Here is a 24290-nt window from a genome sequence, read left to right as displayed (position 1 = left end):
ATGCATGCCAGGAAGGTTAGACACGCAGATGAGGGTGGTCTTAAGATCATCGTCGTTAAATTTAAAGTTTGTGTGGAAATTTGCAAGATATTTGCAACTGGGAATATCAGTCTCTTTCACAGTTCTTTTTGGTGTACTGCAGAAAAATGACTTGCAAGCTAAATCTAAATTTAAATTAAGTTTCAAAAATTCCATACGAGTTTAAATTTGAGAACTTCGGGACCCTGAGGTTCTTCAACGGGATTGCCGATTGTAAAACAAAATGAAGTCAGCATTAAAGTCTCAACAGTTAAATCCGTTGGACCAAGGAAGCAGCGATGAGGGCTGAACTTGAGCACACAGCACCATGGGGCAGAATGTTGTATTCTCCACTCGCTTCCTGATCTGAGCTATGCCAGCCACAAACTTCTGCTCATGGCTTGAGTTAACCATATACCCTGCCAAAGAGAGCATTAGAAAAGAACAGTTTTCCCTTTCAGCATCGGGCAAGACCCGGTCAGACCAAAACTCGAGGGTAAACATTAAACACCAAATGCTGAGTAGTTAATCTTCACTACTGAACTGCTTGTTTGTTACACTGAGAAAAGACCACTTTTATAGCATCTTGTCTATAAAAGATGTCTCAAAACATATATCAAAATCTCTCAAAGCATATATGAGTAATTATGGTCGAGTGCAGAGACTTTTTGTGACAAACTCAGTCAAATGTGTGCATAGCAAGCTCTCCCAGAGGGTCACAAGGGGAATGAACGGTTTATCTAGAGGATCATTGGCCAGAGATGTGTGGTGTCAGCCATAGCTCAATTGGTAGCACTCCCACCTCTGAGTCAGAAGGTTATGGGATCAGCCCACAATAGAGGTTTGAACTCGGGTCAGGCCGACGCTGAATGAATGCACTGACACAGTGCTCGGGTGGGAGGGCTGCACTGTCCAAGGTATTGTTCTTCAAATGAGACATTAAACCGAAGCCCCATCTGGGTACTCAGGTGGATGTTAAAAATCCCATGGCACAACTCAAAGGAAGTTGGGAATCTCTCCCTGTGTACTGGACAACAATCCCCTAAATAAAATTGATCATTCACTTCATGGCTGTTTGCAGGATATCACTGTGCGGAAATTGGTTGCTGCGTTCATCTACAAATACATGGTCACAACACGACAGTAAAATCCTGTGAGGTGCTTTGAGACAGTGAAGAAACAATAAGGCACTTTATCAAATGTAAGAATTAAATAAAATATTCTGGGTCTTTGACAACAGAAGAAAGGCAGATGGTAACCCACATCAATGTCTCAATCAGCAGACAACATCTTCAGTAACACAGGGCTCCCTGAGCACTGCCTTGGAGTATGAGGGCTCAAGACCCAACATGAACCCATAACCTCCTAGCCTGGGAACAAGTGGTTTACCAAGGCAAGCTCGCATTTGTCTCCTAAGAACTGCCTTTACAACTACATAAGCCTGTAAATGTAACAAGGCTGCCAAGAAAACACTGGTTGCATTCAACTTGCAGTATTGCCAACAGAAAACATTGCTTCAAACAAAGAAGAATCCAAATTAATACCTCACCCTTCCCTTCTTTCCTCCACACACCCTCACCAACCACCTTAATAGTTGTTGTAAGACTATGTTTTGGTCAAACAGGTGTCTGGCACAATTGGAAACCCATCACACCACACAGAGCATCCAAAAAAGGCTAAGAGTTCCTTTGAAATTTCCTGTGTCTGGAATGAAATACATGCTCTTCCTCCGGAGGGACACACACTGCTTAACTAATTCCGGAGAGTATTAGGCACAGGTTGGCACAAGCCTACATTTCGGGGACCAAGAGGGTGCACATCCTGTTGGAATATAGCCAGCTAAAAATACACAGCTTGTCACTGAAACCACTGTTTAGCAAGCTTGCTGCTGCTTGTCCAGCTCAGATTATCCTATCCATTAGGGCTTTGGCTTGCTGGAACTAGGTGGGACGAATCCCTGTTTCCAGTGACCAATATTAAGATGTGGTGTAGGAGGTTATAGATCAGTCTTCGCTTTCTTGGAGGCAAGGTCTATACTAAGCATTGGTAAATATAATAATAATCCTTGCATTTGATATAGCGCCTTTGCGACGTCTCAAAGCGCTTCACAGAATATACTGTAAAGTGAATTGCCTGTTTATTTTGTGGGCGAAACACGACAGACAATTGCGCACAGCAGTGTCCCACAAACAGTCATGGATTGAAGTGACCAATTCATTATTTTTTTGAAGGAATTACTACTCCCAGAAAAGTGATCCTCCAATCGACTAAGCAACCGGGTTCCTACTTACTGCTAGGTAAACAAAGACATGTGGAGTAAGGAAATTTGCCCAAAGTTTCGACTGTTGCCTCTCACTTGCGAGGCGAGATCTCTAACCACTGAGCGACAGAACTACACTCCATGTAAAGGTTTGTTTGTAGCCACAGCCATAAACTAAAAGAGCCGTACCCAAACAGGAAAGATTAAATGCCAGATAAAGTGGTTGGTTTTCAATTCCACTTGCTGGTTAAGCTGTTTGTTTTCCCCTAATCTGATACCATAAAAAACATGTGAATGCTTACGCCACAATCACACCACATATTTGGCATCAATGCAACATTCATTTCTGCACCACTTCAATAATAGTTTTGTGTAACTGCTGAGATTGGCAAGCGTGATCAACACACCGCCAGCACATCCACCACAAAATCCCTTTGTTCAGTTAGAGTGGACTTCCCCCATCATTTCTTTTCTAAACATTTCATTGGCAGAAACAAATATATACATAGTTAACACCCCTACATACGGAGAGTGGTTGTGACCTGATAGCTCAAATAGCAACACGCCGAGAAAGCACTTAAGATATTGATGTATTCAACTAACAGCAGTAAAACAGGGCAAAAATTGCTTCATTATTTGAACCGTGAAGTGACCTGAATGTTCCAAATGGGAATGGATTTATTTTACTCATTAACAGAAGGCATCTCATTTAAAGTAGGGAAAATAGTTCAGTGTTAAGACATTGGTGGTGACCAGATGATGCAAAAGTTTGTGATATTTTAGAAGGTGGAAAGTTGATCCATGGGGTGAAGTGACTTCTCTGCTATAATTTCTACAACTGTGCAACAGACAGCGCCCGTTGCTTATCCAGCTAGGACCACCCTAGCCGTTAGGGCTTTGCCTTGCAGTGTTAACTGGAGCTGAGTGGGAAGAATCCCTGCCCCCAGTGACTGGTCTGCCCTTCCAACCCCTGCTGTTGAGTGAGGCTGGCTGTGTCATCACCAGCAGTGCCCTGGAATACTGCGGACCCACCTGGTTCAGGAACCAGACTAGAGACAGCCACAGAGGGTTGGCTCGATTCAGACATTACATTGACAAACACGTCACCTCGGAGTCTGTTCATGCTCCAAGGAGACCACGCTTAACCACCCCCACGCCCCAAACCAAGAAGGGTAGTCACTAGTTGGTCATTCAACATCCAATAAGCACGGATCTGAGCCCTCACTAGGTGGATGGTAGGTAGCAAGAACTCCCTGCGAGCTTGTCGTGGGCAACACATCTCAGCATGATATGTGTGAGAGCATTGCTACCATGTTCCTGTCCACAGCCCACCTTCCCTATAGCCTCCTGGCTCTTGAATTTGAGCTAGCACATTGCATCAATTCAAAACGCTGTTACGTAGCTGTTAATCTACACCAGCAAAGCCCTCGGAAAATACAATAAGACACGTGAATGGTTTATGTATTGTTGGCCATGTTACTGCTCTTTTTCAAACGGTGTCATATGATCTTCAACACAATTATACAGGAAGACAGGATCTTGGAATATGTACATGCTGCACAATGAAAGCAAGCCTTGTCATGCAGTGCTTGATTATCAGTTGAAGACATCTGTACTACAGCCAGTGCAAGGACAGCACACAAAAGCCACATAGCACCCAGTCCCCATCTTGGACGTTAGACAAAATTTCATACACTCTCATGGGCACAAACTATTTTAACTTCTCATGGGCACAATAAACAAGGCCTCGAGGTAAAAACCGGCTGGACAAAATGTCCAGGAATGTCCAAAAATAAACTAGAGAACTTAAATTAAGTCAAATCAATGGACTTTTTCCTCCGATATATTCTGGAATTTTGACAAGTTTGGTGCAGTTTTAAGACAGTGGTAACTTCTGCATGGACTCATTGACAACCCATCGGTTCAGATATTGCACCTCCTCCATTTAAAATTGGCAGCGTGTCTTCTCCAAAACTTCAGTGCAGACCAAAGCAAATTCGAGCGACTGGTCCATTAGCTGCAGCACTAACCAGTACACCATCGGAGTAGATAAAACAGTCAAAGAAAAATATTAAACAATACGACAAAAGAGCAGTGAACAGGACCAAAGTGAGTCCAGTTGATGAGCCAGCCCAGCTTAGGAGGGTGAATGGCTCTATGAGTCCTGTAACTCAAACACTCTCTAAGCTACTGTACAATCCACAATACAAGTAATGCCATGGATTGAACGTAAACAACATTAGTCTCTTACCTCAGGCTTGCTGAGGCTAGAGGAAACCAGGGAGCCTGTGCCCATATCCAGCTCCCACCGTTTGCTTCCGTGATCCTCCGGATCGAGTGCAGCAATATGTCCGTCCAACGTGCTGATAATTATCAATGACCTGCGAATGAAGAGACCCACAGTGATATTATGCGATGCAGAAAACAAACTCCTCCCAGCAAATACAGACATCTTATGAGAAGGTGACTCTACAAAGCATTCTTTTCAGAGAGAGAGAGAGAGGGGGTGGGGTAGAGAGGATGCGAACGGGGAGGGGAGAGAGGGTGCGAACGGGGGGGAGGGAGAGGAGTTAGAGGGTGCAAATGAGGGGTGGGGAAAGAGGGTGCGAATGAGGGGGGGGGAGAGGGGGTGCCAACGAGGGGGAGGGGGAGGAGAAAGAGGGTGTGAACGGGGGCGGGGCGGGAAGAGGGGGCGAACGAGGAGGGGCGGGAAGAGGGTGCGAACGAGGAGGGGGAGAGGGGGAGTGAACGAGGGGGAGCGAACGAGGGAGGGAGCGAACGAGGGAGGGAGAGAGAGTGAGGGAGAGAGAGAGGAAGAGAGAGAGAGAATGAGGAAGAGAGAGTGAGGGAGAGAGAGAGAGAGAGAATGAGGGAGGGAGGGAGAGAGAGAATGAGGGAGGGAGAGAGAGAGAATGAGGGAATAGGGAGAGAGAGAGAATGAGGGAGGGAGAGAGGGAGAATGATGGAGGGAGAGAGAGAGAATGAGGGAGAGAGGGAGAATGAGGGAGAGAGAATGAGGGGGAGAGAGAGAGAATGAGGGAGGGAGGGAGGGAGGGAGAGAGGGAGAGAATGAGGGAGGGAGGGAGGGAGAGAATGAGGGAGGGAGAGAGAGAATGAGGGAGGGAGAGAGAGAATGAGGGAGGGAGAGAGAGAGAGAATGAGGGAGAGAATGAGGGGGAGAGAGGGAGAATGAGGGAGAGAATTAGGGGGAGAGAGAGAATGAGGGAGAGAGAGAGAATGAGGGAGAGAGAGAATGAGGGAGAGAGAATGAGGGAGAGAGAATGAGGGAGAGAGAGAATGAGGGAGAGAGAGAGAATGTGGGAGAGATGAGGGGAGAGAGAGAATGTGGGAGAGATGAGGGGAGAGAGAGAATGTGGGAGAGAGAGAGACAGGGGGAGAGAGAGAATGAGGGAGAGAGAGGGAGAGAGAATGAGGGAGAGAGAGAGAGAATGAGGGAGAGAATGAGGGGGAGAGAGAGAATGAGGGAGAGAGAGAATGAGGGAGAGAGAGGGAGAATGAGGGAGAGAGAGGGAGAATGAGGGAGAGAATGAGGGGGAGAGAGAGAATGAGGGAGAGAGAATGAGGGGGAGAGAATGAGGGGGAGAGAGAGAGAATGAGGGAGGGAGGGAGGGAGAGAATGAGGGAGAGAGAGGAAGAATGAGGGAGAGAATGAGGGGGAGAGAGAGAATGAGGGAGAGAGAGAATGAGGGAGAGAGAGGGAGAATGAGGGAGAGAGAGGGAGAATGAGGGGGAGAGAGAGAGAGAATGAGGGAGAGAGAGGGAGAATGAGGGAGAGAGAATGAGGGAGAGAGAGAGAGAATGAGGGAGAGAGAGAATGAGTGAGAGAATGAGGAGAGGGAGGGTAAGTGAGGGCAGGATTTTGTGGTTCACTGTCAGGAGAGACTATCGTGAACCTCCCTCGGCCGCCGCGGGGGGAAACGAGGACGGACACAGAGCGCTTCTCTTTCCCCAGTGAAAAACCTCTCTGCATCCTTCCAACCCCACCCTCCTACCCACTGCAAATCCCCAACTAAACCATTTCCTTTGCTGAGGAAACAAGCTCCCACCCACCCACTCACCCATCTGCCCCATCATCGCCATTTTGTTCTCTGGAATTCCATTCCTGGCGTCCCTCAGACTCATTCCCCCCCCACTCCTCTCTTCCAAGGCAAATCAAGACCTAACTCTTTGACTGCACTTTCAGTCATCTTTTCCCCTCCACCTCCCTCAGCTTACACCCCAGCTCAGGTGGCCATGCAACAGTGTCAAGTGCTGTTTAAATGGTATGTTTCTGGAAGAGAAACACAAAAATATTGCTTAGGCCGCCCGCTGGCGTTTCTCAAACAGGGCATCAGGCCCTCAGCAGCCAAAGGGTTCAGACTGATGCTCCGAGCCTATTATAGTGCTAACTTGCCAACTGGAGCAATCCACTGTGATCCCAACAACCACCTACAACTACTTGAACCAGTCGCTGAAGAACTTTAGATGCAAAATAACTTTACGTGCCATCGACCTCAAACAAAACCACCCGATATGCTTTGATTCAGGATATGTTATGATTTACTGGTTGAAACAGGAAGTTGTGCTTGCAGAAACATTCTCTTCATTTCTAATTAATTGTAGCTCATAAAGGGATTTGTATTTTGTTTATACACAAGGCACTACACTATATAGATGCAAGATATCCATAAATAGTTACTACACTTGCCAGGAATTCTCTGTGAAGTACTTCAAGATGTTTTGAAGTTAATATTCAAAATGCAAGCTTATTCTTTGTTGCATTATAATTTGGGGAGATGTGGTCCATCAGATGTGAGGGTTTATTCTCTATGTTTTAATTTAATGCTAGAAATGTTTAAACAATAATTTTGTGCACTGCGTCCCATGAAACTCACATTGAAACTGTTTGACGATAAAGGGGTCTTTTTTTTTTACTGCCCCAAAGGCCAAGTTATTTCAAAACGAAGTTTAAAATAGATTAGAACGTGCATTATGATATGATTTTATTTTTCCATTTTTCAAGGCTTCAATGTTTCTGAGGTAACCAATAAAGGAAACATTTTCAAAGTAGATTAGGAAAATGGGTCACTGTCCAATCTAATACTTTGGGATAAATATAATGCTGTCAAGTGTTGCGAACAAATGGATATCATGTAGTGCCCCACTGGTCATAGAAAGCTGCCAGGGATCGCTAGACAATACATGCCTGCACTCAACTCAATTACCTCTGTGTATTGCCGCACAATTTTGAAGAAGTTTCCCTCAGAAGCTTCATGTAAATGGATTAAAAAAAAATCAGGAGGGTGGATTGTACTTCAGCTGAGGAACTCAGTCATATCACGGTTCTCCTAAACTCCTCCTTTAGGTACAATACAGTGGAGAGTTGTGTTGCCACGATACTGCTGGTGAGGCAGAATCCATAAATTATTTTAAAAGCAAATTCAATAGATGTTTGAGGAGGATAAATATTAAAAAGTAAGAAGAGCAAGCAGGGTTACATACACTCAGGGAAAAAAGACATGACAGTGACTTGATCAGTCAAATGGCCCATTTCTGTGCTGTAATTAACTGTCTTTCTTTGTAGTACTTCTGAGTTTACCTAAGGAGTTTTTTTTAAAAAACACTACTGATTGAGGGCAGCTTTCTACAGATGATAGAAAGCCTCAGAGTTGAACAAACAAAACAATAGAAAGATAACGTTGAACAAAGTCGAGTTTACACTTGCTGAATTAAAAAATAAAATAAAATTCCTATTAAGACTTGGGTGACGAGGTCATTTTATTGGCAACGTATGTTTAAAATCAAATAGTTTAGGGACTTCTGTATCTTATTTCTCAATGGAAACAATCAAAAATATATCTCCCTTCCACTCACACTATTTTCATACTGACAAAGGGGCCAGTCAAGCAGATATCATACTCTCTGCTGCAATTGTTATTATTCTGAAAGGGGCAAAAAAGAAAATTTCTAGCAATGTCCAATCTCATTTGAACAACAACAAGATTACATTTGTATAGTGCCTTTCACGTCGGAAGGATGTCCCAAGGCGCTGGACAGTGTACAGCATTTCAGACCCGAGCTGGGGTCATGGGGGTGGAAGGGAAGGGGGGGTGACCAATGGTATAGTCGAAGAGGAGGGTCTTGAGGCAAGACTTGAAGGAGGCTAAGGAGGGGCCGAGGCGGAGTGACTGGGGGATGGAATTCCAGAGGTTGGGGGCAGTGGCTGAAGGCTCTCCCGCCAATGGTGGGGCGGGTGGGTCGGGGACGTGGAGCAGGCCGGAGCCGGCTGAGCGGAGGAAACGGGCGGGTTGGTAGGGGGTTAGGAGGTCGCAGAGGTAGGGTGATAAGCATAGCGTTTGCATAGTCGAACCTGGTGGTGATGAAGGCATGAACAAGAGTTTCAGCGGCCTGAGGGGTGAGGTAGTGGCGGAGTCGGGTGATGTTACGGAAGTGAGGGAAGTCAGAGCGGGTCATGGCTTGAATGTGGGGAGAAAAGACAGTTGAGGGTCGAACAAGACACCTGGGTTCCTGACTGGCGGTGAGTTGTAGTGTGCAACTATGGAGGTTGATACTGCCAGTGTTTGAAACGTAAACACTAAACTGTTTGATTAAATAATTTGTCAATTTTATTCATGCCTAGTTTGAAAATAGCTTCCCATTTCCTCACAATCAATCTTTATTCCCCCTCTCTTCTCAAACACACAAATGTTTTACAATAACAACTTGCATTTATATAGCGTCCTTCACGCTGGATAGCATCCCGGAGAGCTTAACAATGGTGGAGTCTGACCCCACTGTTTTAGTAAGTCAAATGTCCAGATTCTCCTTTCATATATCCTTTTTATTTTGTTCACTGAATTCAGATAACGCCTCTAAAGCCCTGGTTCTTTGAAGCAAACTTTCTTTTGCTCAATGGAAGAAAATGTCAATAAACCTTTCACAGCTCCAAAATGTTCAGGTATCAGTTGCTCATTTTTAACATTTTTATCTTTCGCACTGCAGACGCAAAATGCATTTGTGAGTATAGAGATGCATTGTGAGAGGACCATCCTTCTCATGAGCCATTATACTGAGGTCCCATCTGCTTATTTTGAGGGATATTAAAGATCCCAAGACAGAATACTAACTGAAAAGAGAAGCAAGTTTCTCCAGGTGCACCAACAATCCCCCATATAAAATTGGTCATTCACTTTATGGCTGCTTGTGGGACATTTGACAGTAAACCAAGGTCCCACCTGACTATTCAGGTGGATATAAATGATCTCATGGTTGTTTGTGGGACATTGCAAACTGGCTGCCTATTCTCTTACACTTTACAGTAAAATCTTTGAAGCAGTTTGAGACATTTCTACGATGTGATAAGGTGCTATATTAAATACAACGATTATTATTTGAGTTACTGGACATTTACTCCCTAATAAAAAAGATGAAAAACTATTACTTCTGCATTGTATTACATTCTATGTATCATTATATTTGTCTTAATTATAAAACATACAGAGTTCTTGTTGCAAACCCACCATCAAATTTAACTCACAGTGCACAGTTGAAAATGTATCCCCAACGGAGGCAAGCTTTCAGCACAAACTGTGGAGTGAAGTTTCACCCGATTGCATCACTGGAGTCATGTTAAACTTTCTACCTGGCAAAGTCCTGCAACCAACTCTGACCAAGTTATCTAAACAGCAGTGATCGTGGGAACAGTTTTATATATCATTTAAAAACCTACTTTTACTGATTTTAATGTTAACCCTTCGCACATATTCTAAGCTTGTTTAAAATAGTAGATTCAAATCAATATTACAGAGTTGCTGTGATGTGGGAAACATCACCATATGTAGACACTGCAACCACAAAGAATTTTCAGTACGGAAACAGGTCACTCAGCCCAACCAGTCCGTGCTGTGTTTATACTCAATACAAGTCTTCACCCACACCTTACCCCCTCCCATACCCTCCTATTCTCCTCTCCCTCATGTGAGGGTCTAGCTTTCTCTTGAAAGCATCTGCACTCTCTGATTCGACCACTGATTCAGGCAGCGAGTTTCACAATCTCACTACCCTCTGGGTGAATAATAATCCCTCCAAAACCAAAAAAACCAATAATAAATTGGTCATTTTCAATCTTCGACTGTTTGTGGGACATTGCTGTGCGCAATTGGCTGCCGCGTTCGCCCACAAATATACAGTCAATTCACTTTACAGTCTGTTCTGTGAAGCGCTTTGGGACGTGTAGAAGACGTGAAAAGCGCTATATCAAATGCAAGGATTATTATTATTATTATTGAAGTAGCTCCTGCTAAATTCTTTTTTAGATCTCCTGAGTCGCTATCTTATATTTGTGGCCCTGGTTACAGACTGCCCAACCAGACTATTTATGTTAAACTTATCAAACCCTTTTATAATTTTAAATACTACACATTACATAGTCTCTTAGCCTGCCACCCCCCACACACAAATGCCTCTTCTCTAACTCAAAAAAGGCCTAACATTTTACTATTTGCTTTATGGCAACTAAAGTAGCATCCGATAACAAAACTTCAAAACATATCAAAATACTTCAGTTTCTCCTGTAAAGAACAATAACAACATTTATATAGTATCTGTGGTGTACCCTAGGGCTTCAACCTTGGCCCCCTCCTCTTCCTCATCTACATGTTCCCTCTTTGGTGATGTCATCTGTGGAGTCCTGTAGCTCAGTGGTTAGAGCACTCGCTTTGCAAGTGAGAGACCTGAGTTCAATTCCAGGCAGAGGGCGAAACCTTGGGCAAGTTTCCTTACTCCACACAGAGCCTAATAATAATCCCTCCAAAACCCAAAACAATAATAAATTGGTCATTTTCAATCTACGACTGTTTGTGGGACATTGCTGTGCGCAATTGGCTGCCGCATTCGCCCACAAATATACAGTCAATTCACTTTACAGTGTGTTCTGTGAAGCGCTTTGGGACGTCCTCCCGACGTGAAAAGTGCTATTATCAAATGCAAGTATTATTATTATCTGCAGACATGGTATAAACTTCCACAGGTGTGCAGATGTCACACAAATCTACTTCTCTACCTGCGACTCCAGGTCCGCCGATGTTCTATCAGCTTGTCTGGCTGACATCGGGGCTCGGATGAGAGCAAATTTCTTGCAACTATATGTCAACTTGACAGAAATCATATTCCTTGGCTCCCATCAACGACTTCTGTGGCTCTGACGCCCTCAATCTCCCCGGTCTATCCTCAGACTTGCCAAAAAGCTATCTTCTTTCCCCACATTTGGCCCCGAACCAGGGCCGCCTTCCTCCACCTCTGCCACATTGCGTGCCTCTGACCGTACCTTACGCCAGATGCAGCTGAAAAACTAGTCCATGAATTTGTCACCTCCCGACTTGACTTTTCAGATGCCCTCTTTGCTGGTCTCTCCAGTTCCACATCCAAAGATCCAGCTGATCCAAAACTCCGCCACCAGCATATCACCTGTACCCCCATCACACCAGTTCAAGCCAGGCTCCACTGACTATCTATCGCCGAACGGATCGATTTCAAGATCCTCAAGCTTGTTTGCAAATCCCATCATGCCCTTGCACCTCCCTACCTCTCCTACCCCTGAACCCTCCATTCCACCATTCGTGGCCACGGTTTCAGCCACTATGCCCCAAAACTCTGGAACTCTTCCTATATCCCTCGGCTTTGTCCTTCCTTCCCCAACTTTAGATCGCGCCTCAAGACCTTCCTCTTCGACTGTGCCTACGGCCACCTCCCCCCAGATCGGCATCGTGCTCCGCCACTACCAGGAGCTCTGGGATGATATACTGCATAAGGGGCGCTATATGCAAGTTCTTGTTGTATAGTTTTTTTTTGGCGAATACAGCAGCCGATTTGCACAGAGCCATGAAGTGAATCACTAAGTTTATTTAGGGACCAGGACACAGGGAGAAGGCTCCTTTCTCTTTGAATACTGACCAGACACACCTTAACAGGCAGATGAGAACACGGTTTAACACCTCTTTGAAGGACAGCACGTTTGATAAAGAAGCGTCCACCTCCAGTACTGCAATCCTAGACTTGAGTCTCGACATGGGGCTTCAACCCACAAACCCAGGGACATGAATGTTACCAATTGAGTTAGGGTGACACCTGAATGAATGAAGATGAACCAGAGGTCTTATAACCCATGATGAACGGACCAGAATTGTATGAAAACATGCCAGTGCATCTCAGCTTCTGTAAATTAATCTCTCATTCATTTTTCTGATCAACTCCCACCCCCAGCTCGGTGTCAAGCCATGACTGTTCAGCATCTTGCGACTCCCTCCTGACAAGAAAGGAGCTATATAAATGTAAATTTGTATTGTAAGAGTTTCATCATACTGTGTAAGAAATCTTCCTACGTACTGACAACGCCCTCCAGCAAACAGGATGAATATTCATAGCCACAGTGCAATGAAGTGCACCTACCCATCTCTCTATGTTGCACATCCAATTTTCTGGTTATAGACAACATTGTAGCTTCGCCTGCTATCCCACTCTAACTCACAATTGTGACTGCACCAAAAATACAAAAATACTACTGGTCTCAGTATTACTTTCCAATTTAAAAGATTGTTAATAAAAAAATCACACTATTATATGGACTGTGAATATGTATTTAACATGTTTGACCTACAAAAATGCCTTTGCATGAGGTTTACACGAACTAATGTTATGAAGACTCTGGGTCAAAATCCTGGAACTCTTTGCCTAACATCATTATTATTATTATTAATAATTATCATGGAAGCATAAGGATGCAACAGTTTGAAGAGAAGGAAACTAAGAATGGGCATTAAATACTGGCCTTACCCACATACCACCAATAAAGACAAACATGCACCAAAGATATAGAAAAATGGAAATCTTAAGAAATTGATTAATAAATAATTCTTATACATCACGCATCGCCATTCACATCATGAGGAAAAATCTCAAAGCACTTCACAGGTTGTAAAGTGTAGTGACTGTGTATCATGCAGGCAAATGCAGCAATCAATTGGAAAAAGCACTGTCCTGCAAACAGGAATGAAAGGAATGATCAATTTTAGCTGTGCGGGGGGTGTTGGCCATTGGGATAAACTCCTTTCTCTTTTCAAATAGTCCCATGGGAATTTTGTTAACATCCACCTGAACAGGCAGACAGGACCACAGTTTAACATTCTTATCCGAAGGATGGCTCCTCTAGCATTGAATGGTATCTGAATAAGAAATTCAGGTCAGCATTTTAGACTTATGCTGTTGATTGAGTGACAAAATTATTATTATAATCAACAGTTGTTGATTTTTTTTTGAAGGGATTTTATCACCACCAGAAAAGCGTTCCGCCAATCGACTAACAACCGGGTTCCTCCTCACTGCTATGTAAACAGATGCGTGTGGAGTAAGGAAACTTGACTAGGGTTTCACCCTGGCCACGAATCGAACTCAGGTCCTTTCACTTGTGAAGCGAGGGCTCTAACCAATATGCTACAGGATTGGATAAAGTTACTGTAAAAACAACATGCAAATTACTGAATAAGATGGAGAGGGGGAGAATCAACCACAACATGCCCTCTGTTCCTTTCCAACATCTATATTTAATGCCCAATAAGTATTTGTGACCAAGTGTAAACAAGAGTTCAGTACTTTCTCCTTTACATACTGTACAAAAGCTAACCTGTTGCTGACAGTGCAGCATGCCAAGGAATATCCAGTTATTTAAGGGTTGCATTGCTGAAGAATGGAAGATATCCTCCCACTGTCTCGACTAAGGTGCAGAATGAAAATTACTGTACAATATTTATTCTAACGCTCAAAAACCAGCACAGAAACGATGGGTGAAATAGCCTTCTTACATCCTGGAAACGTTGATTCTATGAACTACTGAATCCCGACCAACATGATCTAAATTAAACTAAATTAAACAAAACAAGTTTGGATCGGGTGAAGATGCAGGATCTCACCCTCGACATCAACCTACTTTCTTCGATCGGATGCTGGCGTTTGGACGTACTAGCCGTTTCGTTGTTTCTTTCGGATTTAAAACTAAGTTTGTGAAACACTTTGAGATGTGATCCCAATGCGAAAGCGGTTGGACAAGTTGGCAAGTTTTTTTTGTGCTTGAACAATTTCCGCCGAGATAGGTTAATGCAGCGCAGTCTCTGAGCAACAAGCTCTCTCCTTCCTCCCTTTACAAACCACCCCACACGCTGCTGTAAACCAAACAAGCTCATGTCCGGGTGTGAGGGAGGGCCATCCACCCACACACAGACAACAACAACAACAACAAGATTGCATTTATAGAGCGCCTTTCACGTCGGGAGGACATCCCAAGGCGCTGCACAGTTGGGTCAGGAGGACCCGAGCAGGGGGGAAATGGTCAGGGTGAGGGGAGGAAGGGAGGGGGGGGGAGGGGGGGGAGGGAAGGGAGGGAGCGAGGAGGGGGAAATGGTCAGGGTGAGGGGAGGGAGGGAGGGGGGGGGGGGGGGGGAGGGGGGCGAGGAGGGGGAAATGGTCAGGGTGAGGGGGGGAAGGGAGGGGGCGAGGAGGGGGAAATGGTCAGGGTGAGGGAGGGAAGGGGGGGGCGAGGAGGGGGGAAATGGTCAGGGTGAGGGGGGGAAGGGAGGGGGCGAGGAGGGGGGAAATGGTCAGGGTGAGGGGGGGAAGGGAGGGGCGAGGAGGGGGAAATGGTCAGGGTGAGGGGGGAAGGGAGGGGCGAGGAGGGGGGAAATGGTCAGGGTGAGGGGGGGGGGAGGGGCGAGGAGGGGGGAAATGGTCAGGGTGAGGGGAGGGAAGGGGGGCGAGGAGGGGGGAAATGGTCAGGGTGAGGGGAGGGAAGGGAGGCGAGGAGGGGGGAAATGGTCAGGGTGAGGGAGGGAAGGGAGGGGCGAGGAGGGGGGAAATGGTCAGGGTGAGGGGGGAAGGGAGGGAGCGAGGAGGGGGGAAATGGTCAGGGTGAGGGGGGGGGAGGGGGAGGGGGGGGATGGTCAGGGGGGGGGAAGGAGGGGAGGGGGGAAATGGTCAGGGTGAGGGGAGGGAAGGAGGGGCGAGGAGGGGGGAAATGGTCAGGGTGAGGGAGGGAAGGAGCGAGGAGGGGGAAATGGTCAGGGTGAGGGGGGAAGGGAGGGGCGAGGAGGGGGGAAATGGTCAGGGTGAGGGGGGGGGGGGGCGAGGAGGGGGGAAATGGTCAGGGTGAGGGAGGGAGGAGCGAGGAGGGGGAAATGGTCAGGGTGAGGGGAGGGAAGGGAGGGGCGAGGAGGGGGGAATGGTCAGGGTGAGGGAGGGAAGGGAGGGGGCGAGGAGGGGGGAAATGGTCAGGGTGAGGGAGGGAAGGAGCGAGGAGGGGGGAAATGGTCAGGGTGAGGGGGAAGGAGCGAGGAGGGGGGAAATGGTCAGGGTGAGGGAGGGAAGGAGCGAGGAGGGGGAAATGGTCAGGGTGAGGGGAGGGAAGGGAGGGGGCGAGGAGGGGGGAAATGGTCAGGGTGAGGGGAGGGAAGGGAGGGGGCGAGGAGGGGGGAAATGGTCAGGGTGAGGGGAGGGAAGGGAGGGGGCGAGGAGGGGGGAAATGGTCAGGGTGAGGGAGGGAAGGGAGGGGGCGAGGAGGGGGGAAATGGTCAGGGTGAGGGAGGGAAGGAGCGAGGAGGGGGGAAATGGTCAGGGTGAGGGGAGGGAAGGGAGGGAGCGAGGAGGGGGGAAATGGTCAGGGTGAGGGAGGGAAGGGAGGGGCGAGGAGGGGGGAAATGGTCAGGGTGAGGGAGGGAAGGAGCGAGGAGGGGGAAATGGTCAGGGTGAGGGGAGGGAAGGGAGGGGGCGAGGAGGGGGGAAATGGTCAGGGTGAGGGAGGAAGGGAGGGGGCGAGGAGGGGGGAAATGGTCAGGGTGAGGGAGGGAAGGAGCGAGGAGGGGGAAATGGTCAGGGTGAGGGGAGGGAAGGGAGGAGGAGGGGGGAAATGGTCAGGGTGAGGGAGGGAAGGAGCGAGGAGGGGGGAAATGGTCAGGGTGAGGGGAGGGAAGGAGCGAGGAGGGGGGAAATGGTCAGGGTGAGGGGAGGGAAGGGAGGGGGCGAGGAGGGGGAAATGGTCAGGGTGAGGGGAGGGAAGGGAGGGGGCGAGGAGGGGGGAAATGGTCAGGGTGAGGGGAGGGAAGGGGCGAGGAGGGGGGAAATGGTCAGGGTGAGGGGAGGGAAGGGGGGCGAGGAGGGGAATGGTCAGGGGAGGGGAGGGAGGAGGGGGGAAATGGTCAGGGTGAGGGGGGGAAGGGAGGGAGCGAGGAGGGGGAAATGGTCAGGGTGAGGGGAGGGAAGGGAGGGGGCGAGGAGGGGGGAAATGGTCAGGGTGAGGGGGGGGCGAGGAGGGGCGAGGAGGGGGAAATGGTCAGGGTGAGGGGAGGGAGCGAGGAGGGGGCGAGGAGGGGGAAATGGTCAGGGTGAGGGAGGGAAGGGAGGGGGCGAGGAGGGGGGAAATGGTCAGGGTGAGGGGAGGGAAGGGAGGGGGCGAGGAGGGGGGAGAGAGTCCAGAGACACAGTGACTGAACCGCAGACGCTGACACTGGATTTCCAGCGCTTTCTATTTTGTTGGCCCTCTTTTCAGAAGTTTCGGGACACAACTTCAAGACAAAACTTTTGTCGACGTGTGTGGCAAAGTGTTGGCTTGGAGAGCCTTTGCTTTTCGGTGCTTTCCCTTCCCACACACACACACAGACAGACACACACACACGATTTTAACACCGTTTCCTTTTGCAGATCGAACATATATAAACAGGAAAGTTTTTTTTGACACACTTTGCACAGACCGATTGGCTGCAGCCCGGGGGGAGGGGAGGGAGGGGAGGGGTTCACTCTGGGCAGGAAACTCGCATTTTCTCCTCAAAATCTCATGACGAGTTAATTCACGTTTCTATTTTGCAGATCCTGATCGTTGTCCTGTTCTGGTTGACGAGGTCTCCAGGACAGAACGCTTTTTCTTTCCCCCACATCGTTTGTGTACTTTTATTTTTGAGGGTCGGGAGAAGGGGGGAGAGGGTCGGGAGGAGGGGGAGAGGGTCGGGAGGAGGGGAGAGGGTCGGGAGGAGGGGGGGAGGGTCGGGAGAGGGGGGAGGTGAGGGGGAGAGGGTCGGGAGGAGGGGGAGAGGGTCGGGAGGGAGGGGGAGAGGGTCGGGAGGTGAGGGGGAGAGGGTCGGGAGGTAGGGGGAGAGGGTCGGGAGGGAGAGGGTCGGGAGAGAGGGGAGAGGGTCGGGAGGAGGGGGAGAGGGTCGGGAGGAGGGGAGAGGGTCGGGAGGAGGGGAGAGGGTCGGGAGGAGGGGGAGAGGGTCGGAGGAGGGGGAGAGGGTCGGGAGGAGGGGGAGAGGGTCGGGAGGAGGGGGAGAGGGTCGGGAGGAGGGGGAGAGGGTCGGGAGGAGGGGGGAGAGGGTCGGGAGGAGGGGGAGAGGGTCGGGAGGAGGGGGAGAGGGTCGGGAGGAGGGGGAGAGGGTCGGGAGGAGGGGAGAGGGTCGGGAGGAGGGGGAGAGGGTCGGGAGGAGGGGAGAGGGTCGGGAGGAAGGGGGAGAGGGTCGGGAGGAGGGGGGAGAGGGTCGGGAGGAGGGGGAGAGGGTCGGGGAGGGGGAGAGGGTCGGGAGGAGGGGGAGAGGAGGGTCGGAGGAGGGGGGAGAGGGTCGGGGAGGAGGGGGGAGAGGGTCGGGAGGAGGGGGGAGAGGGTCGGGAGGAGGGGGGAGAGGGTCGGGAGGAGGGGGAGGGTCGGGAGGAGGGGGGAGAGGGTCGGGAGGAGGGGGAGAGGGTCGGGAGGAGGGGGGAGGAGGGGTCGGGAGGAGGGGGGAGAGGGTCGGGAGGAGGGGGAGAGGGTCGGGAGGAGGGGGGAGAGGGTCGGGAGGAGGGGGGAGAGGGTCGGGAGGAGGGGGGAGAGGGTCGGGAGGAGGGGGGAGAGGGTCGGGAGGAGGGGGGGAGAGGGTCGGGAGGAGGGGGGAGAGGGTCGGGAGGAGGGGGGAGAGGGTCGGGAGGAGGGGGGAGAGAAGGAAGTACAGCGGAGGAGGAAAGAGTGTGGATGTGGAGTGAGGGTGTACGTGGAGAGAGTGCGGGGAGGGAAGCAACAGCACAGACACACACACAGAGAGGGGGAGAGTACAGAGAGGGGAGAGTACAGAGAGGGGGAGAGTACAGAGAGGGGGAGAGTACAGAGAGGGGAGAGTACAGAGAGGGGAGAGTACAGAGAGGGGAAGAGAGGGGGAAAAGTAAGAGAGAGGAGAGAGGGAAGAGAGAGAGGGGGAAAAGTAAGAGAGAGGGGGAAGAGAGGGGGAAGAGGACAGCGAGAGGGGGAAGAGAGGGGGGAGAGGAGAGAGAGAGGGAAGAGTAAGAGAGAGAGGAGAGAGAGAGGGGGGAAAGTAAGAGGGAGAGGGGAGCGAGGAGAGAGGGGGAAGAGTACAGCGAGAGGGAGGAGAGAGGGGGAGAGAGAGAGGGAAAAGTAAGAGGGAGAGAGAGAGAGGGTGAAGAGTACAGAGGGAGGAGAGAGAGGGAGAGAGAGGGAAGAGTAAGAGAGAGGGAAGAGAGAGAGGGAGAGCGGGATGGAGGGATGGAGGGAGGTGGAGGGTCGGGTACCTGCGCTTCTCCTCCTCACTCCCGTCGCTCTCCTCCGCCTCGTCCTCCACGGTCACCTCGGCTGCCGCGGGCTCGCGGGGCCAGAGGGACGGCTCCTCCTCCTCCTCCTCGGCGGTGTGGGAGCCGCGGGCCGCCCCCGCGGGGCAGTGGGTGGTCAGAGCCTGGCAGAGGAGCAGCAGCAGCAGCGGCAGACGCGTCCCGAAGCGGCCCCGGGTTTCCATGAGCGGATCATGAGGAGCGGGAGCCGCCGCCGGGACTCGGGATGGGACATGAAGCTCTGCCCCGCGCACAGCCGGTGTTTTGGTTTTTTTTCCCCCCTCCGTTGGACCCATCCGTGAGCGCGAGGGCGGGATCAGCCCACCCGCCCGCCTCCGATTGGTCCGCTAGCGCCGACCTCCACTTCCCATTGGTCCGTGTCCGCACGCTCAAACGGACTCGGACCAATGGAAGCGTTTGCTTTCCCGTCAATCGCCGCCTGCTACCCGGACCCCGCCTCTCCAGTGCTGCCGCTTCCCATTGGTCCGCGTGACCTTCCGTTAACCCGACCCGACCAATCACAGAGAGGACAGGCTGTGCCTGCGGTTGGTCTAGCCCCGCCCCTCCCCTCCGTGTTCTGATTGGTCTATCCGTGCGACACTCAATTGACGCGCGAGGGAATCTGCCGTGTCTCATTAGCTGAGATCCCCGTCAGTCACCTGTCGCCGCCTATTGCCCGGCCGGCGGGGGAGCGGAGTGGGCGGGTTTGGTTTGTAGTCCCCGCCCCCCTGGCTGGTGACTGATGTCAGCTCAGGGAACATGGCCGCTGTCCTGTCACCAGGAAATCCCCGGCTACGGCGGCCCACAGCACTCACACCCGCGATTTTCAAAACTAAATTGGATCACGCGCCTCGTCACATCTCCGAGACGCCGCAACGCGCTGCGCAGGATAGACTGCAAAGTGTAGTGACTGTATTTTCTGGGTGAAACGCGGCAGCCAATTGCGCCCAGCGGTGTCCCGCGCACAGGCGTGGGCCGAATGGCCTCTTTCTGCGCTGTGCGATTCTACGATTCTACGGATTGAGGGACCAAATTATTTTTTTTTTGAAGGAACTATTACCCCCGGAAAAACGATCCCCCAACCGGACCCCTCCTCACCGCTGGGAAACCGGAGGCGTGTGGAGTAAGGAAACTTGACCGACATTTCGCCGCGACGGGAATCAGACCCAGGTCCCATTCTTTGCTGACATAGTAGAGTCAGCGTTCTCACTGTCAAACAAAAACAGGAGTCTCTGGGAACGCTCAGCAGGTCAGGCGGCATCGATGGAGAAAGGAAAGTGAGTCCCATGTTTCATGATCCTTCGTCAGGACGGTCCTGAAACGTTGACTCACTTTCCTTTCTGCATCGATGCCGCCTGATCTGCTGAGCGTTCCCAGAGACTCCTGCTTTTGTTTCAGATTTCCAGTATCTGCAGTATTGGGGGTTTTGTTTACTCTTAATGTTAATCCTTGCATTTGATATAGCACCTTACCATGTCAAAACACCTCAAAGATTACTGTGAGGTGTATTTTGTAGGTGAATGCTGCCGCCAATTTGTATACAACAGCAACACAACAACAAGATTCCATTTATAGAGCGCCTTTCACGTCAGGAGGACGTCCAAGGCGCTGCACAGTGAATGGGCCAATTTACCTGAGGGGTTGTCGGCCAAAACACCAGGAGGAACTCACCTCTCTTTCCAAATTGTGCTGCATCCCGACATGGGGCTTGAACCGACAACCTTCTGATTCAGATGCGGGAGTGCTACCAACTGTCCCAGGCTGGCACACAACTTGCATTTAGGGTAACGTCTCAAAGGCCATTGCAGCGCTCCCCAGCACTGCACTGTCGAGTCAGCCCAACCTGTGAGCTCGAAGACTCCAACAGGCGGCTTGAAGCCTTCTTACTCAGAGGCGAGGCTTCCGATTGACCTCGGTTGTTAACAGCAATTATTATCAACCGCCTCCTTTTTACAATTCTTATTGCTTAATTTATAATTGGTATTAAAATTCAAACCTTATTGGTCCATTTTACATCTATCCCTATTTTTAACAAATTACCTCAGCCGGGTCTGGTGTGAACGTGATCCGCCATATACTTGATCCCACCCATAATCCATTTAAAGAGACAAACAGCTTCATGTTAGAGGTCACCATGTGTTCAGAGGATTTGTTCTAGTTTATACAACCCCATGATTTGTGGAGTCCTGCAGCGCCGTAGTTAGGGCACTCACTTTGAAAGTGAGAGACCTGAGTTCATTTCCAGGCAGGTCAGGGCGAAACCTTGGACAAGTTTCCTTACTCCACACAGAGCCTAATAATAATCCCTCCAAAACCAAAAACAATAATTAAATTGGTCATTTTCAATCTACGACTGTTTGTGGGACATTGCTGTGCGCAATTGGCTGCCGCGTTCGCCCACAAATGTACAGTCAATTCACTTTACAGTGTGTTCTGTGAAGCGCTTTGGGACGTCCTCCCGACATGAAAAGCGCTATATCAAATGCAAGGATTATTATTATTATTATTATAAGCAAGAAGACCTGGGTTGGATTCCTGGGCGAGGCAAAACTTTAGGCAGGTTTCCTTTCGCCATATACCTCTGTTTACCTAGCAACAACAACAAATTGCATTTGTATAGCATCTTTCACGTTTGCCAATAAGTAGTAACCCTGTTGTTAGTTGATTGGAGTTGTTAGGAAATGCACAAGCCAATTTTGTGTCCAATGATATCCCACAAACAGCCATCGAGTGAATGACCAATTTTTATTTGGGGGATTGTTGGCCAAGACACCAGGAGAAATTCTCTTCATTTTTCAGATAGTATCATGGGATCTTTAACGTCCACCTGAACAGGCAGACAGGACATTTATAACATCTCATCTTAAAGATGGCACCTCTGACAATGCAGCCCTCCCCCCACATTAATAAAAATAATCCTTGCATTTGATACAGCGCCTTGTCACGTCTTCGAGATGTCTCAAACTGCTTCACAGAATCTACTGTAAAGTGAATTGACTGTATATTTTGTGGGCGAAACATGGCAGCCAATTGCGCGCAAGTGTCCCACAAACAGTCAATGATTGGAGAGTACTTATTCCAGAGAGTATCAGGCACAGGCGGGGTGGTGAGAGAAGAGGCTTGGGGTGCCCCATGTCCACCGGTGACTGAGTGGCCCGGCACAAGCCGAGGAGTACATATTGCACCAATTCCCTCACAAATGGCCTTGGCCCTCTCTCTCAACCCCCGGGCAACAGCCACCACTTCTGGGGTCACTTTATCCATCGCAAAACTTCTCAGAGTTCAGGTTGGGTAGCCTCAGAAACTCTCACATCCCATTGCCCCTTTTACATTTCTGATGTGGTCAGTGTGGAGTTCAACAGCAGTGTGGTCTGGATTCGGTATAACTGTGCCAGTATCAGCTTCCTGTGCTGCCCTGGCTCAGCCGCTCCTTCCAACACATCGACCCCATCACCATCCTCTCTAAACATTTCCTCCGCACCCACAGCCCAGGAACCCCAAAGTCCTGAGATGAGACTTGAACACACAACCTTTGACTTCCAGTCAAGCATGCCACCAACTGAGTCAAACTGGCATCACAATGCAGGTAGGTGGGATTAGGGGAGGTGGTAGTATATAATGCCATGGTTACTCAATCCATGACTGATTGCTGTGCACAATTGGCTGCTGGGTTTCCGCCACAAAATATACGATCAGTCCATTTGATAGTGTATTCTGTGAAGTTCTTTGAGACGTCTCAACAACGTGATAAGGCACTAAATCAATTGCAATTATTATTTATTGTTCTGGCATAGAACAGGCTGCATGGCTGAATGGTCTGGTCTTTTCCTTTCTATTCTACACGTGTCATCAAACACTTCAAAACCCATGAGATGCAATAAAAAAGTTACTTATTTCTTTTATTTCTAGGACAAACCAATGGAACTAATCCAACAATATTACACTAGTCACCTCTGCCTTAATCCCTCCACCTTGACCCTATCTTTATAATCTCACTTTAAGATCTACCTCTTCAACTGCGCCTATGGTCACCTCCCCCTCTTCCTTCCTTTCGTCCCATTGTGTAGTACTCCAAGATGCTGACCTGGGTGAAGGGTGCTATTTAAATGCAACTTGTTGCTGTTTCTATCACCTCCACTCTGGAAATTTCTCCTGGTGCCTGGCCAACAATCCTCCAGATACATCATTCACTTCATGGTAGTCCATTCAATACCACCATCCCTCGCCTTATCCCCATACCCCTTCAAGCCTCTATCCTTCACATACCTGTTTAATTCCCTCTTAAAACCCACAATGGACCACTGTACTTGGCAAAGCGTTTCAAATTGTCTGCCACTAAACCCTACAAAACACACAGTCACTGCATTTGACAGCAATTACTGTCAAATTACTGTAAAAAAACAGGCTCGAGGGGCAGAATGGCCTACTCCTGCTCCTACGCCAAATTCTTGGGGACGTTTCAGCGTTACGGATCATATCACAAGCAATAACTGTCTATAAATAATTTCCTCTGTATCCTGAGTCATCCTTTCAGCAAATCTCTCCTGATCTAAATCTTGCCCCCAATGAAGATTAGCCAGGATTTGACAGACGGTGTGTAGCAGAGATTAACCTGAGATTATTGGGTTCTTGTGTCGTTAACAGGTAATCAAGGCTGCAAGTATCAGCACTATTTTATACAACACTTCCCTGTCATGAATCAGCATCTGGATGTCAAATTGGCTCAGTTGATAGCGCTCTTGCCTCTGAGTCAGAAGGTTTTGGCCCAAATTAGGATGTTGAGTTTACTGTCTCGGTTGGCACTCCAATGCAGAAGGAGGCTTTATTGTCAGAGATGACGTCTTTCTGATGAGATGTTAATTGAGGTCCTGTCTGTGTCTGGACCTCACTGACCAGCCATAAGAATATTAATATTATTATTGACTGGCTGCATGGTTAGTGCTGAGCAGCCCTGAGGCAGGGACCCGTAGCAGAGTGGGTAGAGCACTCACCTCGAAAGTGAGAAAATCTGGATTCAATTCCTAGGCAGGGCGAAACGTTAGCCAAGTTTCCTTATTCCACATGCCTCTGTTTACCTAACAGCAAGTAGGAACCCAGTTATTTGCGGATCACTTTCCGGATAATAATCCCTCCAAAAAACTCAATTCACAACTGTTTGTGGGACACTGCTGTGGGCAATTGGCTGCCGCATTTTGCTCACAAAATACACTTTATAATACTGTATATAGTGTGAAGCGCTTTTAGACAGTCTCGACAACGTAATACAGCACTATGCCAAACGCAAGGATTAATATTATTATCATCACTGATCAGCCCTGACGTTATCCTGGACCAGCAAAGGAGGTTGAGAAATAACAACAACCTGCTCTGGCCTGCTACAGGTCTCCCTCCT

General features: G+C 49.1%; 1 protein-coding gene across 1 annotated transcript in view; it reads right to left on the bottom strand.

Annotated features, from left to right (window-relative positions):
• The window catches only part of eif2ak3 (eukaryotic translation initiation factor 2-alpha kinase 3), a 42578-nt gene extending 23406 nt beyond the window's left edge, over positions 1–19172 (bottom strand). The window contains 2 exon segments of the mRNA XM_007898037.2: positions 4530–4659; positions 18863–19172. Of these exon segments, the coding sequence (XP_007896228.2) occupies positions 4530–4659; positions 18863–19083 (351 nt within the window). The 5' untranslated portion in view covers positions 19084–19172.
• Between the last annotated feature and the right edge of the window lie 5118 nt (positions 19173–24290).

The sequence above is a fragment of the Callorhinchus milii genome, unplaced genomic scaffold (genome assembly GCF_018977255.1).
Source record: "Callorhinchus milii isolate IMCB2004 unplaced genomic scaffold, IMCB_Cmil_1.0 Scaffold1, whole genome shotgun sequence".
Lineage (NCBI taxonomy): Eukaryota > Metazoa > Chordata > Chondrichthyes > Chimaeriformes > Callorhinchidae > Callorhinchus > Callorhinchus milii.
This window is presented reverse-complemented; position numbering and strand designations above follow the sequence as displayed.